This window comes from Humulus lupulus, chromosome 6 (assembly GCF_963169125.1).
Source record: "Humulus lupulus chromosome 6, drHumLupu1.1, whole genome shotgun sequence".
Lineage (NCBI taxonomy): Eukaryota > Viridiplantae > Streptophyta > Magnoliopsida > Rosales > Cannabaceae > Humulus > Humulus lupulus.
This window is the reverse complement of record NC_084798.1, coordinates 68,106,084-68,119,501: the sequence shown is the minus strand read 5'-3', so window position 1 is coordinate 68,119,501 and position 13,418 is coordinate 68,106,084. Positions and strand designations below refer to the sequence as shown.

Genomic DNA, 13,418 nt, shown 5'->3' with positions numbered 1-13,418 from the left:
TTACGCCGCATGAGGGGCACCTCGTCCTCCTCATCCTCTTCCTCTCCCGCGGCCTCCTCCTCGAGGATGGGCGCCATCTCGCAAGCTGGAGGGAGACCGCGTGATCTCCTCAAGGCTAAAGTCTAGCCTGGAGAGATTAGCTTGCACGCCAGCATCGTCTCGTCGAACACAAGCTGACGATAGTCCTTTTCGCTTGGGGGCTGCCCCGCCAATGTCCCGTATTGACCCCCAAGGGTCACGGACTTGGCCGTCCTCGCGAAAATGGCTGCATGATTGTTTCTAAGTCAGGAATGAATAAAAGAGGCTAATCAACGAATCAACTTATGAGCTAAGAGTGGAAGGTACTTATGAGAACGGTTGAAATAGTGGTGTTCGCAGTTGCAAAACCCCTTGGACATGAAGAACTGGTCTTTAAAGTCGTTGGGGTGGCTGGGCAGCTCAATGACCGCAGCCAAATTTGGAAAAAGGTTGAGATAGTAGAACCCGTCGCCTCGCCCCAGCTGCTTCGGGCTGGTCTTAAGGCAGAAAAAGTAGAGGATGTCCGCCGGCGTGGGGACCTCCCATTCCTACTTCAGAAATAAGTATTTTAGCCCCGCTACCAAATGGTATGAGTTAGGGGGGAGCTGGAAAGGAACCAGCTTCACGTAATTTAGAAAATCAACAAAGTACTGATCCAGGGGGAGGAAGGTCCTAGCCTTGAGGTACTCGTCGCTCCACGCGGCGTACTCCTCATCGAGCGGGGCACAGCTCCGCTCACCTTCAAGGGGAGGTCGGGCGTCTAGGGCGCCCCTCCCAATCTCAGTGTTGTGGGAAAGGAATATTTTATTCACTTTCCCCTGGCTGGTGACCTTCAAGACGATCCTCTCGGCCTCGAAGAAAGCATCGAGCCCCACCTTGAGCTCTTGCTCCACGGCTGGACCGAAGGTGGGGATTGGGGAGTCTATGACCACCTCCTTCCCTTTGTTGGCTTGCTGGAAAGATGAGCTGCCAACACTCTTCTTGGATGCGGTTTACTTTGGTCCCATCTGGTCACCTAACGAACAAAAGAAGAAAATTTAGAAAGGGCGACCTAAGCATAAGAAAGAATCTAACGCTAAGTGTTTCCTTTACATGGGCTGAGGTAATCTCAGCCCATGGAGAGTGAGACCACGCGGTTTTATGAACACACGCCTGTGCTCCCAACGGGTCCTCGATTACTCGGAATCCGTGTGTTAGGAGGGTCAGAGTAAAAGTTTTCCTTGGAAGGAAAGTTTCAGTAGGCAAACAGTGCAAAACCGCTTGTGAAGTGTGTCCCCTAAGCTACCCAGTTTTACACCCTAAAAACTGGTTATTTCAAACAGGCATACAAGAATTCTACCCAGAAAATTCCCCCAGAAAGTGTACCCTATGAGTCATGCTCCTAAATGGTTTTTTCTACGGTCGATGCCCTAGGATAAAAACCTACGCGTATCATACCAACAAAAAACCAGCAAAATACTACATGCGACTACAGAAACAATTTACCTAAGCAACAGTGAATGAAAAAATTAAAGAGCATGCACAAACGGAGGACTTACAGAATGTTTTGGTGTGGTGAGGCTGAAAGTGTCGTCTGGGTTGGAATCCTGCTGGGATTGCTGGTACCGGAGTCTCAAAGGAGTTCTCGTGCCTAAATTTCTGGAACGCTGGGAACAGTAACCGGAAGAAAGAGAGGGGCTTTTGAGACTGAGAAGAAAGAAGAAGATGAAGAAAATGGGAAAATTTTCAAATGAACGGGTAGCCCATGCGAAAGGTGGCCACCCCTTTTATATACGTAAAAGGCCAAATGAGGACGGTCGTTGGATTTCCTTGATGTAGGATACGAGGATCACTACTCGAAAGGCGGAACGACGGCCGAGTATAGGCTAGGCCATTTAATGTGGTTCTCGGAAGACGTACCGTCACCAACCACGATGATCCACGTATTCGATACCAACGTAATGAGCAGAATACGAAGAGTCCACAAAGAAGCCTAAAAGCCCCCACTGTGGCCCCAGGTGATGTCATGCGCCATGAGCAGGGGCTTGGGGGGCAAATGTACGCCCTGATTATCCACGGGCTATTAGCGAGCTGAGAGATGGAATAATTATATCAGCCACGTGGATGCCACGTATCCAAAACTGTTGTTACCAGGTCCTACCTCTTTAGCTCGAGGTAACCAAAGGCTTTATAAGATTACTAAGGAGTCGGGTCAGAAGTATCGACACCACGAGCTAAGAATACAACAAGCTCGAGGTACGAGCTTGGGTTGGCATCTCTGACCCCTTGTAAAGTCAACCACGCAATGTAAACGTGCATATATCAGACATCACGTGTCTGATATATCCCTGAATTCTCGGACACGCAGCATAAACGTGCGTGTTCAGGCACCCATGACTGGGTTGGGCCGTGCGGCCCATTACCCCTCTTACCTATTGATTAGACCACACTTCATTTGTCAAGTTTTAGGAATTAATCATGAATGTCACAGAAGTGACATGATGGGTAAGAAGGTCACGGGATGACCCCCCTTGCCAACCCCCAGGTGCCCTCTCCCTATAAATATGGAGACCCTGGGAGTTTCAAAGGGTTGGATTCTATTTTGTAAAGAAATACCCTGTAAAGCATATCATAAAAGCACCAATAATATTGGCTGGTGGACTAGAAGGATTTTAACCTTTGAACCACCTAAAAAAAGTATTGATGTCATCATTTTATTTTAAGATCATTCATCTATTACGGTTCATTACTTAGCACTAATCCCACTCTTTATTCTGTTAATTATCTGTTGGCGAAGAACCGCGTCAGCAGTTAACATAATCCATTTTTCTCGCACAATGAGCTTAACGTTAGCCATTGAGGGTAGTGTCTCATTTAAAGTTGGGGGTAGTATGCATATTCATGCGTTGAAATATATTTTCATTACCATTTTGAAATTTTGAGTTAAATTTTTGCAAAATTCATGACAACAAAATCTTGGTGAGATAGTTTTTGCTATTTTTACTATTGGGAAGTAATTTTTTAGAGTAATTTCATGCACAACCAAACATTGAAAAAAATATTACACATTCAATTGAGAAAAATCCTAAAGTTTAAAGCTTTTAAATTTTGTGAGATGTGAGAATGAGAAAACAACTTTAAAAACTTCTATTGATCATTTGAGTTGGTAAAATTAATTTTTGGGATTTAAAACATGACATTTACTAGAGGGATAATTTTTTATTTAAAGAGTCTTTGTTGTATTTTAATTTTCCTTTTAATTTCTTGTATTTTTAATTTTTAATTTTTTTATTATTCTTATGTTGTCTCTTGTAAAAAAAATATATATAAAAAAAGAAAAAATTAGAAAAAAAAACAGAAGAAAAAGAAGAATTATATTAAAAAAATGAATGAAAAAAAAAAAGTTAACAAAAGCAACATTTTTCACCTTTATCTTTTGTAGTTTTGTTGAAAAAAATTGTCAAATAAAAAAAATATCAACATTACTACATTTGTTTTCAATTTATGTCATCAAAAACAAAAACAAAAGAAAAAAAAAGTTTGTGTATTTTATTTTTTGTTTTGTTCTTTATTTTGGCTCTTAATATCATTTTGTAAAATCCTAAAGGTTCATGTGTCATTTAGATTCCAATTAATTGATTATCCTATCTTTTGATCAATATTCGTTAACATTGTTTGTCCTAAAACGATAACATCCATTTTTTAGCGTTAATCTATAAATTTCCAACTCCAAGAGTGTCAAATATATTCCATAAAAATACTTTCAATACCTTTGTGAGGATTTGGAGTTAAGACTTTATTCTTTGATGATTTTTCAATATTATTTGTGTTGTAAATTTTGGAATGAACGATATGGTTTCGTGCACACACACAAAACTCTTGAATTACAACTTTCATAGTTTTAAATAGCATTTTCTAAATTCTCACTAAACATTTTGTTAAATGATTTTGCATAATTTAGTTTACTAATTCATCTTGGTAATAATTTTTATCATCTTGAATTGCTAGGGACTAGCAATAAATTAGTTGGGGGTTGTGATTAGTGGTGAAAAATACACATTTATTGATTTTAATAGTCAAAATAAATTCAGTTTTAATTAATATTTTCATAGAATTAATATGATTTATTTTACAAATGAAAATATGTGATTATGATTTAATTTATTTTATTTTGTAGGAATTAATTGGTATTTTTGGCACTTGGAAACAAAGAAAAAAAGAAAGCAAGAAGGGAAGAAGTAGAACTGAAAATATACTGGAATTGTGGCATTTTTTAAGTAATTTTGCCCAGGCCAAATTCGGCCCAAATAGCCCAGGCCCAGCCCTTCTCCTCCATCAGCCAACGTGCCAGCTGTTCGCTCCCCAGCCTGCCATGCGTCCCAGGAGCAACCCAGCGTGCGCCACGTGCCCAGTTCCTTTCAGCACCCCTTTCCTTCAACGTGACCACACATAGCTCCTTCCTCCCTTCAATATTATTTCAGCCTCCTTTAGCAAAACAAGCCCAACGGCCCAAGGTCTCCTGGCCACATTAACCCAAGCTTCCCCCACGAAGGCCCATTTCCTCAGCAGCCCAATCTGCCCATCTTCCTTCTCCTCTCCCAGCCAGCGCCTACGTGGCGCGCTCCCATTGGCTGGGAGTGGTCAAAGTCTCCTCTGCCACAGCCACCCTTCAGCCCATGTTTTGTGCACATTGGGCTTTGCAAAATTGCCATTTTGAACTTTAAAACTCATCTTTTTTGGTGTTTTTGAAAAATGGCATTTTGACCATACACCAAAATAGCTAGGGTAATATTAATAATAAGATTTGATTTTTCAAAATCATATTTTATGTGACAGTCAGAATCCCGTGATCCGTAAGGGGAAAGACCGAGTAAGCTGTGCAATCCCACACCGCCTGGGAAGGTCAAGTGTGATGATTCTAAGACTGTGTAGGTATGGGACTACACAGTTGAAGAGGGCTTAAATGGATTGATGGGTACTACCTATATCAACAAGATGCATCTTCTTTTCAGTAGCCCATCACTTGAGAATTCCAAAGTTAAGTGTGCTTGACTCGGGGTAATCTAGGGATGGGTGACCTCCTGGGAAGTTTTCCTAGGAAGCATGTGAGTGAGGACAAAGCACGCTGAAAAAACTCGTGTTGGTTTGTAGGGCCAGTCGTCATTCCAGAAAGCAGCCATAGTGACGTGGGGCGTCACATTTTATTATTAATATTTCAGATTTATTTTCTAAACCTCATTTTCTTGTTTAATTTCTTTTTAGTCCTTTTCTCCATCTATAAATAGGGACTCTCATTTCACATTTTGTATGTAATTTTTAGGTAGCAAAACTCTACCAAATTTTAGTCTCATTTCTCATATTTTCTCTCTAGAATTTCATGAAAATGTCTAGCATAATAGACTAACCTTCTTAGGAAAGTTAGGATGATCCTATATGCACTATGACTTTGTTTGGTATTTTTTATTCACCATGTGCTTAAAGTTTATATATTTTAGTGATTTATTTTCTTTCATCTCTACTTCTTCATCTTATTATCTATATTTATGTTTACTAATAGTATATAGATTTTGTCATGCACTTTCTGTAACGCCCTACTTCCTTAGAGCCGTCACTAAGTGAGTTTTTAAGACAAAACAGTGTGCAATGGACTCGCTAACCGAGGTTTTGAAACAAAAGTGTGACTAATTAAAAGTTAAGGCTGTAATCTTTGAAAATGCGTCATTTCATTAAAACTTCTATTATTAAACATTTGGGATCCCAAAATAAGGTTTGAAAACTATTTACATCTTGAAATAAGTTCACAGTTGATAAATCATAAAATCGTAGATTATTACAGCCATTTTCAAATAAACCCCCAACCAAAGCAGTCGGGCAGGCCAAACATGTACGCGCTGCTTCACGCTCTCCGTACTCATGGTTGGTTGATTCAGTCATTGCCCTTACCTGCAACACAGAGCACCCGTGAGCCGAAGCCCAGCAAGAAAACTCATGTAGAACATAACATATGCAATGTATACAGTTTATCATAACAGATAATCCACAAATAAACAAGTCAATCATTAGACTAAGCAAATACGGCCATGCCGCCCCAGGACCCTTACCAAAGCCCTGGGGTATCGGTTCTCACCGCGAGGATAACTCATGTATCCCTTGGGTCCCACCCTGAATATAGCATCCCATGTGCTAGGTGTTACTTTCGGCCCACGGCCGCCCCGGCCTACGTCGTACTCGGCCCTTGCCGTTCATTTCATCATAATCACACATATAATATAACACAACAACATGCAATCAAATATTAATTCATTTAAGTCTGCACCCTAACATGTGATGCAATATAGGGCCGCGCCCCCGCAATCATACTATGGGCCCACGCCCTATCCTACGGGTGTTATAGTTTTCTTACCTGAATTCCGAGCCTCCTGATGCACTAAATCCGCGAGCACGGTCCTCTAGCACGAGCCTCACCAACAACCTAGTCACAACACACAAGAAACATCCCTCAATACTAATCAACCCAAAACCACTTCCCGGGACCAATCCCGCACTCTCGGGACCTCTAAAACCTTAAAACAACACCCCGGACACATCCTTCGAACCCTCGGAGCAAAGGCCTAAAATTGCCAAAATTGTCAACCTGAAATTTTCCTTGTGCCGCGGCACCCATCAGACAGGGGCTCCCTTGCCGCGGCACGAAAAACCTGTGTCGCGGCACGCCATCGCAGACCCAGAATTCTGGGTTTTCTCCTGCGTTTTCTCCGAGCTAAAACCTTCCCAAATCATACCAAACCAATACCCAAACCCCAAAACCAATTCCAAGCTTCATATGAACAACTTAACAACCTATAGGCACTAGATACAAGACCAAAACATCAACACACTCAAGAATCCACCCCTTGATTCCTAATTTCAGCATCCCAAACCAAAAACTCAAACACACTAACTCAAGCTCTAGATTTCACAATTCAAAACAGAAATCAAACTTAAATGCTCATAAAATCCATACCTCAAGTGGAGAATCCACCCAACAAGCTCCCTTGATTCACCTCCTAAGCTCCCACTTCAGCCCATTTTCCTCTTCTTCTTCTTCTCTTCCTTGCCCTAACTCTCCTCCTCTTCATTTTAGCAAAGCCAACATATATCCCAAATGCCCAAACCGTGACCCACTAAAAACCCAGCTGAGAATTGCCTATAACCCTTGCCAAATGACCATTTTACCCTTTCCTACTAATCCTCCTTAGCTAAACCTCAAAGGACACTTAAGTCTTTTCATTTCTACCACTTTTTACCTTAAAACTTGTTACCCACAGCAGTAACTAATGGTTACCCAGGTTACTAAATCTCCAATAACCATTACCCGCTAAATCTCAACTTAGCCATAAAATTCCCGAGATACCCCTAGGCTCCTCCCGAGCCGGGTATAGAAATCCCGTTGTGACTCTTAAGTTAACTAGCTCTCTAGGACCGTCTCGGCACGTGCATCACAATAATACAACCACACCCACGTGGTACAATTCACATAATACAATTATCACATATCAGTACAGTTATGCCCAACATGGCCAAAATTACAATTACGCCCTTCTAACACGATCCGGGCCTACATGCATACTAGTAAACATAGCCATGCATCTCAGTTAAACAAATAGCCAAATAACATGCTTTAAATCATAACCATGCATTTAACTCATAAAATCACACATAAATCCCAACCTGCCCTCCTGGCACACTAATCAAGGCCCTTAAGCCTTATTAGCGAAATTGGGTCGTTACACTTTCTATGTATTATCAAATTGGTGAAAATAATATAGAGAATATATTTATCATTTTCTCCATCTCACTTATATATATGTACTTTTGCTAAAGTCTATATAGAATTAATCATGCTCTTTCTATGTATTTTATAAATAGTAAAAGTAATATTTGTGTTAGGTTTTATGTCCAATTTTTTATTGCATTATTGCCAATGGTATAATGTCATTTTTAGATTTCTTATAAGATTTATCGCATATTTCCATGGTAAAGAATAATAATCACTTGAATACATTTTTGTAAATATATTTGTGCATTAATGTTAAATCTTCCAAATGAATAGTTGGGATGTGAACTTCTCATTTGTGTAATTTTTGTGAATCAAATATCCAAATAAATAAGTATGCATATTGGTGACTCTTGATCCTTCCTACTTATTACCTATTGTTACATTACACTTTCTACTATCTTTATTTCTAATCTTTAAATCTCCAAAACAACAAAAAAGATCACTTGTTCTATTTTCTTTATATTATTTATCTCTAACATTTATTTATTGATTAACTTTATTTCTTTGTCTCCTTGTGGAATCGACCGCCCGATCTATACTACGACAACCACTAAGTGGAAGTTACGTTTGGGCGTTAAACACCACTTATATTTTCTCTACTCATTCCATTGAAGAACACATTTATGCCATTGGCAAGGCCAATGGAACGTGTAAGTTATACGCAATTTTCATCAACAAAAGAACAATCTTAGATACCTAAATATGTGAATTTCAAAGAAAAGATTTGTGAGGAAGATTTTGACCCAAACAATTAGTAATATAGCTAATTCTTTCCCCAATGACTGATTAATTCTGGTACATGATAAGATGATTTATAACAATTAACATCTCTGTTTTTTTTATTTATTCTACAGAAATACTATTCAGTCTTGTATCGTCATTATCTGTGAAACTTTTCTTATCCATATAAATAAAGATTACTTGACACGTAGTGTTCGTGCTTTGCTTGATATATCACTATATTAAAAATCAAATCACCCTAGTTAAAAAAAGGATGTTCTGTATTGTAACTGCGATGCCGTACAATTTTTAATATAATTTAATTAATTTAAGCAAGCACTAATCTAAACTCAATGTATAGGAGGGATATAAATGCAAATTTTAATGGTCAAATATGTAAACTTTTATGAGGGGCACATATCTCTTTTATATAAAAAGTATCTAGATAACAGAAATTTTTAGTTTTAACGATTTTTTTTTTATTTTAATTAAATATTCTAAATATTTAACAAAATATACATTTAAAACTAATTAAAAATATATATTTATTAAATATATTAATAAGAATTCAAATATTATAAAATCTTATTATTATAATAATAGTTAATATAGGGTGCTACACATCCTTGTTTGGCTCGTTTCCCTCTCTTCCATGGCGAAGAGGAAGAAATCAGCAAGGCAGCCTGTTACTCGATCGGTTTCACTGAGCCTGCCTTCAATCCAAAAAGAACCTGTGCTGGATAGAGATGTGGACGAGGAAATCTTGAGGGATGGTCATGACGAGAAGGTTGATTTGTTCGATGTTGCTGAAGAGAAGGATTTGACGGAAGATGCGCCAAATACGAATGGTGACTACGCGAATGCGAGGCAGTCATCGTCTAGATGGGCGGACTCCATGGATGCAGAAGATTTTCAAGCTTCAGCACAGATCCATTGGAAGAATTTCAATTCGGGTAATTTCTCATTTTCTGACCAAAAGCTTGAGTATACTGAACCGTTGTTTAAGGATGGTAAGAAAATTGCCCAAATGGATGTTGAGGAAGTTAAAAGCCAGTCGGCTAATTGGAGTTCTGCTGTTATTTGCATGGTGCTTGGAGCAAACCCACCCATGGCTGTGTTTGAAGGGTTTATCAAAAGGGTTTCGGGCCACTTAGGGATTGCTCAAATAGCTAGGATGACAATGGGTCTAACTATGGTTAAATTTAATGATGATGCAACAAGGGATCAGGTTTTGGAAACTGGAATTCTTCACTTTGATAAGAAACCAGTGATCATTCGCCCCTGGTCTTCAGATTTGAGTGCTTTTCGAATGATACGGTCAGTTCCACTTTGGATCCGACTACAAGATCTTGGGCTCCAATATTGGGGAAGCAAATGCCTTAGTGCTCTTGTTAGTACTTTAGGCAAGCCGATCGTGGTGGACTAGTTTACTCGTGAACGTTCTAGAGTTCAGTTTGCTAGGGTTTATCAAAAGGGTTTGGGGCCACTTAGGGATTGCTCAAATAGCTAGGATGGCAATAGGTCTAACTATGGTTAAATTTAATGATGATGCAACAAGGGATCGGGTTTTGGAAACTGGAATTCTTCACTTTGATAGGAAACCAGTGATCATTCGGCCCTGGTCTTCAGATTTGAGTGCTTTTCGAATGATACGGTCAGTTCCACTTTGGATCCAACTACAAGATCTTGGGCTCCAATATTGGGGAATCAAATGCCTTAGTGCTCTTGTTAGTACTTTAGGCAAGCCAATCATGGTGGACAAGTTTACTCGTGAACGTTCTAGAGTTCAGTTTGCTAGGATTATGGTGGAGATGGAAATTAATGATAACCCGCCTAGGACAATACAATTTTTGAATGAGCATGGCCAGTTATTAGAACAAGGGGTAGAATATGAATGGTTACCTAAGAAGTGCAAAACTTATGCTGGATATGGCCACACTATGGCTGACTGCCGTAAGGAACAGAAAGATCAGGGGAAGCTGAAGGTCTCTCCTTCAAAGAGTTCTGAAATGATAGGGAGAGACAAGGGTAAGGATGATACTAATGTTTCTGCTGTGACAAGGAAAGATAAGGGGAAGGAAGGTGTTGTGATTTCTGCTGGGATTTCATCTTCAAAAAAGAGTTCTATTAATGAGGAAATGGTTGCTGGTAAGATACAACATATTACTGAGGTGTCGCCAGATGAGAATGGCAAGATTGGGTCTAAAACAGTTTGGCAATCTCCTAAGAAGGTGGTTTACAAGCAGGGGAAAGCAGACAGGAGACGGCAAAGGGATAACTCAGGCTCGGTTGCATCAGGGAAGCCTCAGTCCAGTTACTTTATGGTTCTGCAAGATCAGGTAGAGAGAGGGAAAGAAGGCTTAAGTGTTCCTTGCTCATCTCATGGATAATTGTAATGTTTTGAGCTGGAACTTAAGGGGTTTGAATGGTCCGAAAAAGCAGGTTGAAGTTTTGAATCTTTGTAGTGAGAATAAAGTCGGAGTGGGTGCTCTTTTGGAAACAAAAATGAGGGGGTCAAAAGTTATTGAAATGATGGCTAATAGGTTTTTGAACTGGGAGTACTACTCTAGTTCGATTACTGAAGGAAAAATCCTTATAATTTGGAGGAGGGCCTTTGTTAAGGTTACTGTGGTTGAAGAAACTAGTCAGTTTGTTCACTGTCAAGTTCGAATGGCTGATTTGAATTTCCCTTTTAGTGTTATGTTTGTATATGGGCGTAATACGTTGGAGGAAAGGAAGAACTTATGGCATAACTTACCTATGAGTACAGCTGATGGTTGGGTAATTTTGGGAGATGTTAATGCAGTGTTTAAAGCTAATGAAAGGGACGGAGGAAAGCCTGTTTCCAAAGTTGAGCTTGTTGATTCTTCTCAATGGTTAGCTAATTCTCAGCTTGAAGTGCTTAATGAAACAGGTTCATTTTATACTTGGACGAATAATCAAGAAGGCCAGGCTCGAATTTATTCTAAAATTGATCATGCTTATGCTAATGAGAAATGGCAGGATTTATTTCCTACTTCCACAGCTGTTTTCAAATGGGAAACAATTTCAGACCACTGTTCTTGTACTATATCTATTCAGACAATGGAGTTCTTGGGTGTCAAGCTATTCAGGTTCTATAACTTCTAGGCAGACCATAGAAGTTTCAAAGATGTGGTTATTGATAGCTAGAGTAAGCATTCTCAGGGGACTGGTTTAAAGGCTCTTTACCTTAAAATGTTGCGGCTGAAAGATCAGTTGAAAAAGTTTAATAGGGATCAAATTGGAGATATTGGAGCTCAATTTCAGAAGGCAAAACAAGAGTTTCAGGATGCTCGTCTTCTTGCTCAGCAAGTCCCAAGAGATTTAGCTATCCAAAATGAAGTCAAGACAGCAGTTGAAGTCTACAGCAGGCAAGAACATATGTATTATAGTTTTCTGACTCAGAGAAGTAAGATAGATTGGCTAAGGAAGGGAGACTCGAATACAGCCTATTTCCATGCTTACTTGAAGAAACGAAGAGCTGAAAATCGGATAGCTTCGTTTATTAATGAGCAGGGCCATTTGGTGGATAATTTTGCTGAGGTGGTTACTCATTTTTTGAACCACTTCAGGAGCATTATGGGACGACCTAGTTTAGTTAAGAAGAAGATTAATACTCACTGTGTCGAGTTGGGTCCCAAACTGAATGTTGACCAGCAGCTTTCCTTGTTAAGGTCGTTTTCTCATCAAGAAATTAGAGCGGCTTTATTCAGTAATCCTAGCATAAAATCCCCAGGCCTTGATGGTTTTGGTTTAGGGTTTTTCAAAGCTATGTGGCAGGAGTTTGGGAATGAAATATGTAGAGCTATTAGTCAGTTTTTTGATACAGGCAAAATCCCTGAGGAGTTCCTTGACACCACTTTATCTCTGGTTCCCAAGTGTGAGAATCCTTCAAGGGCAAGTGACTATAGACCGATTGCATGCTGCTCTACCATTTATAAGTGTATATCCAAGCTAATTTGTTCTCGTTTAGCTAAGGTTCTACCCATTTTGGTTCAATCTAATCAGGGTGCGTTTGTGAAAGGCAGATCAATAGCTCACAACATAATGATTTTTCAAGACCTTATTAAGAACTATGGGAGATCAGCTGCTTCCCCAAGGTGTGCTATTAAAATAGATATTAGCAAAGCCTATGACATTGTCGATTGGTGGTTTATTGGAGATCTATTATCAAAGTTGTGTTTCCCGGAGAGATTTATCAAATGGATAATGACCTGCCTGACAAACACCTCCAACTTATTACTTATGAATGGCAGGGTGCAAGGAAAATTTAAGGGTGAAAAGGGGCTTAGGCAAGGAGATCCATTATCTCCCTTTTTATTTGTTTTAATCATGGATTATCTAACTCGAAGACTCCAAATGGCTGCTCTTGACTCATCTTTTAGACACCATTCGATGTGTAAAAGCTTGAATTTACTTAATCTTTGTTTTCCAGATGACTTACTCTTGTTCTGTAAAGGCACTCTAGCTTCTGTTCAAGTGCTGAAGAAGGCCTTTGAGGAGTTCAGCTCTGTTTCTGGGCTGGAAACAAATACCAGCAAGTCTCATGTGTATTTTGGAGGGGTTTCAGCCGAGGACAGGAAGAGGCTTGCTACTGAGCTGCAGCTGACCGAAGGCACCTTTCCCCTTAAATATCTTGGGGTCCCTATGAGGCCAACAAAATGGAAGCATGAGGATTGTGATGTCATTATTCAAAAGTTTAGAGTGCGAATTCATAACTGGGCCAAGAGGAACCTATCGTTTGCTGGTAGAATTCAGCTTATTCACTCTATACTTTTTGGTCTTAGAAACTATTAGATGGGGATATTTACTCTTCCGCAAAGCATTATCAAGGAGACTGAGAAATTATGTCGAAGCTTTC

At 39.6% G+C, this 13,418-nt stretch overlaps 1 protein-coding gene across 1 annotated transcript; it reads left to right on the top strand.

Annotated features, from left to right (window-relative positions):
• The first annotated feature begins 10,047 nt into the window (after positions 1–10,047).
• Positions 10,048–11,665, top strand: LOC133785186 (uncharacterized). Its single transcript, XM_062224440.1, has 2 exons — positions 10,048–10,875; positions 10,979–11,665. The coding sequence occupies exons 1-2, from the start codon at positions 10,048–10,050 to the stop codon at positions 11,663–11,665; spliced, it is 1,515 nt and encodes a 504-aa protein (XP_062080424.1).
• The last annotated feature ends 1,753 nt before the right edge of the window (positions 11,666–13,418 follow it).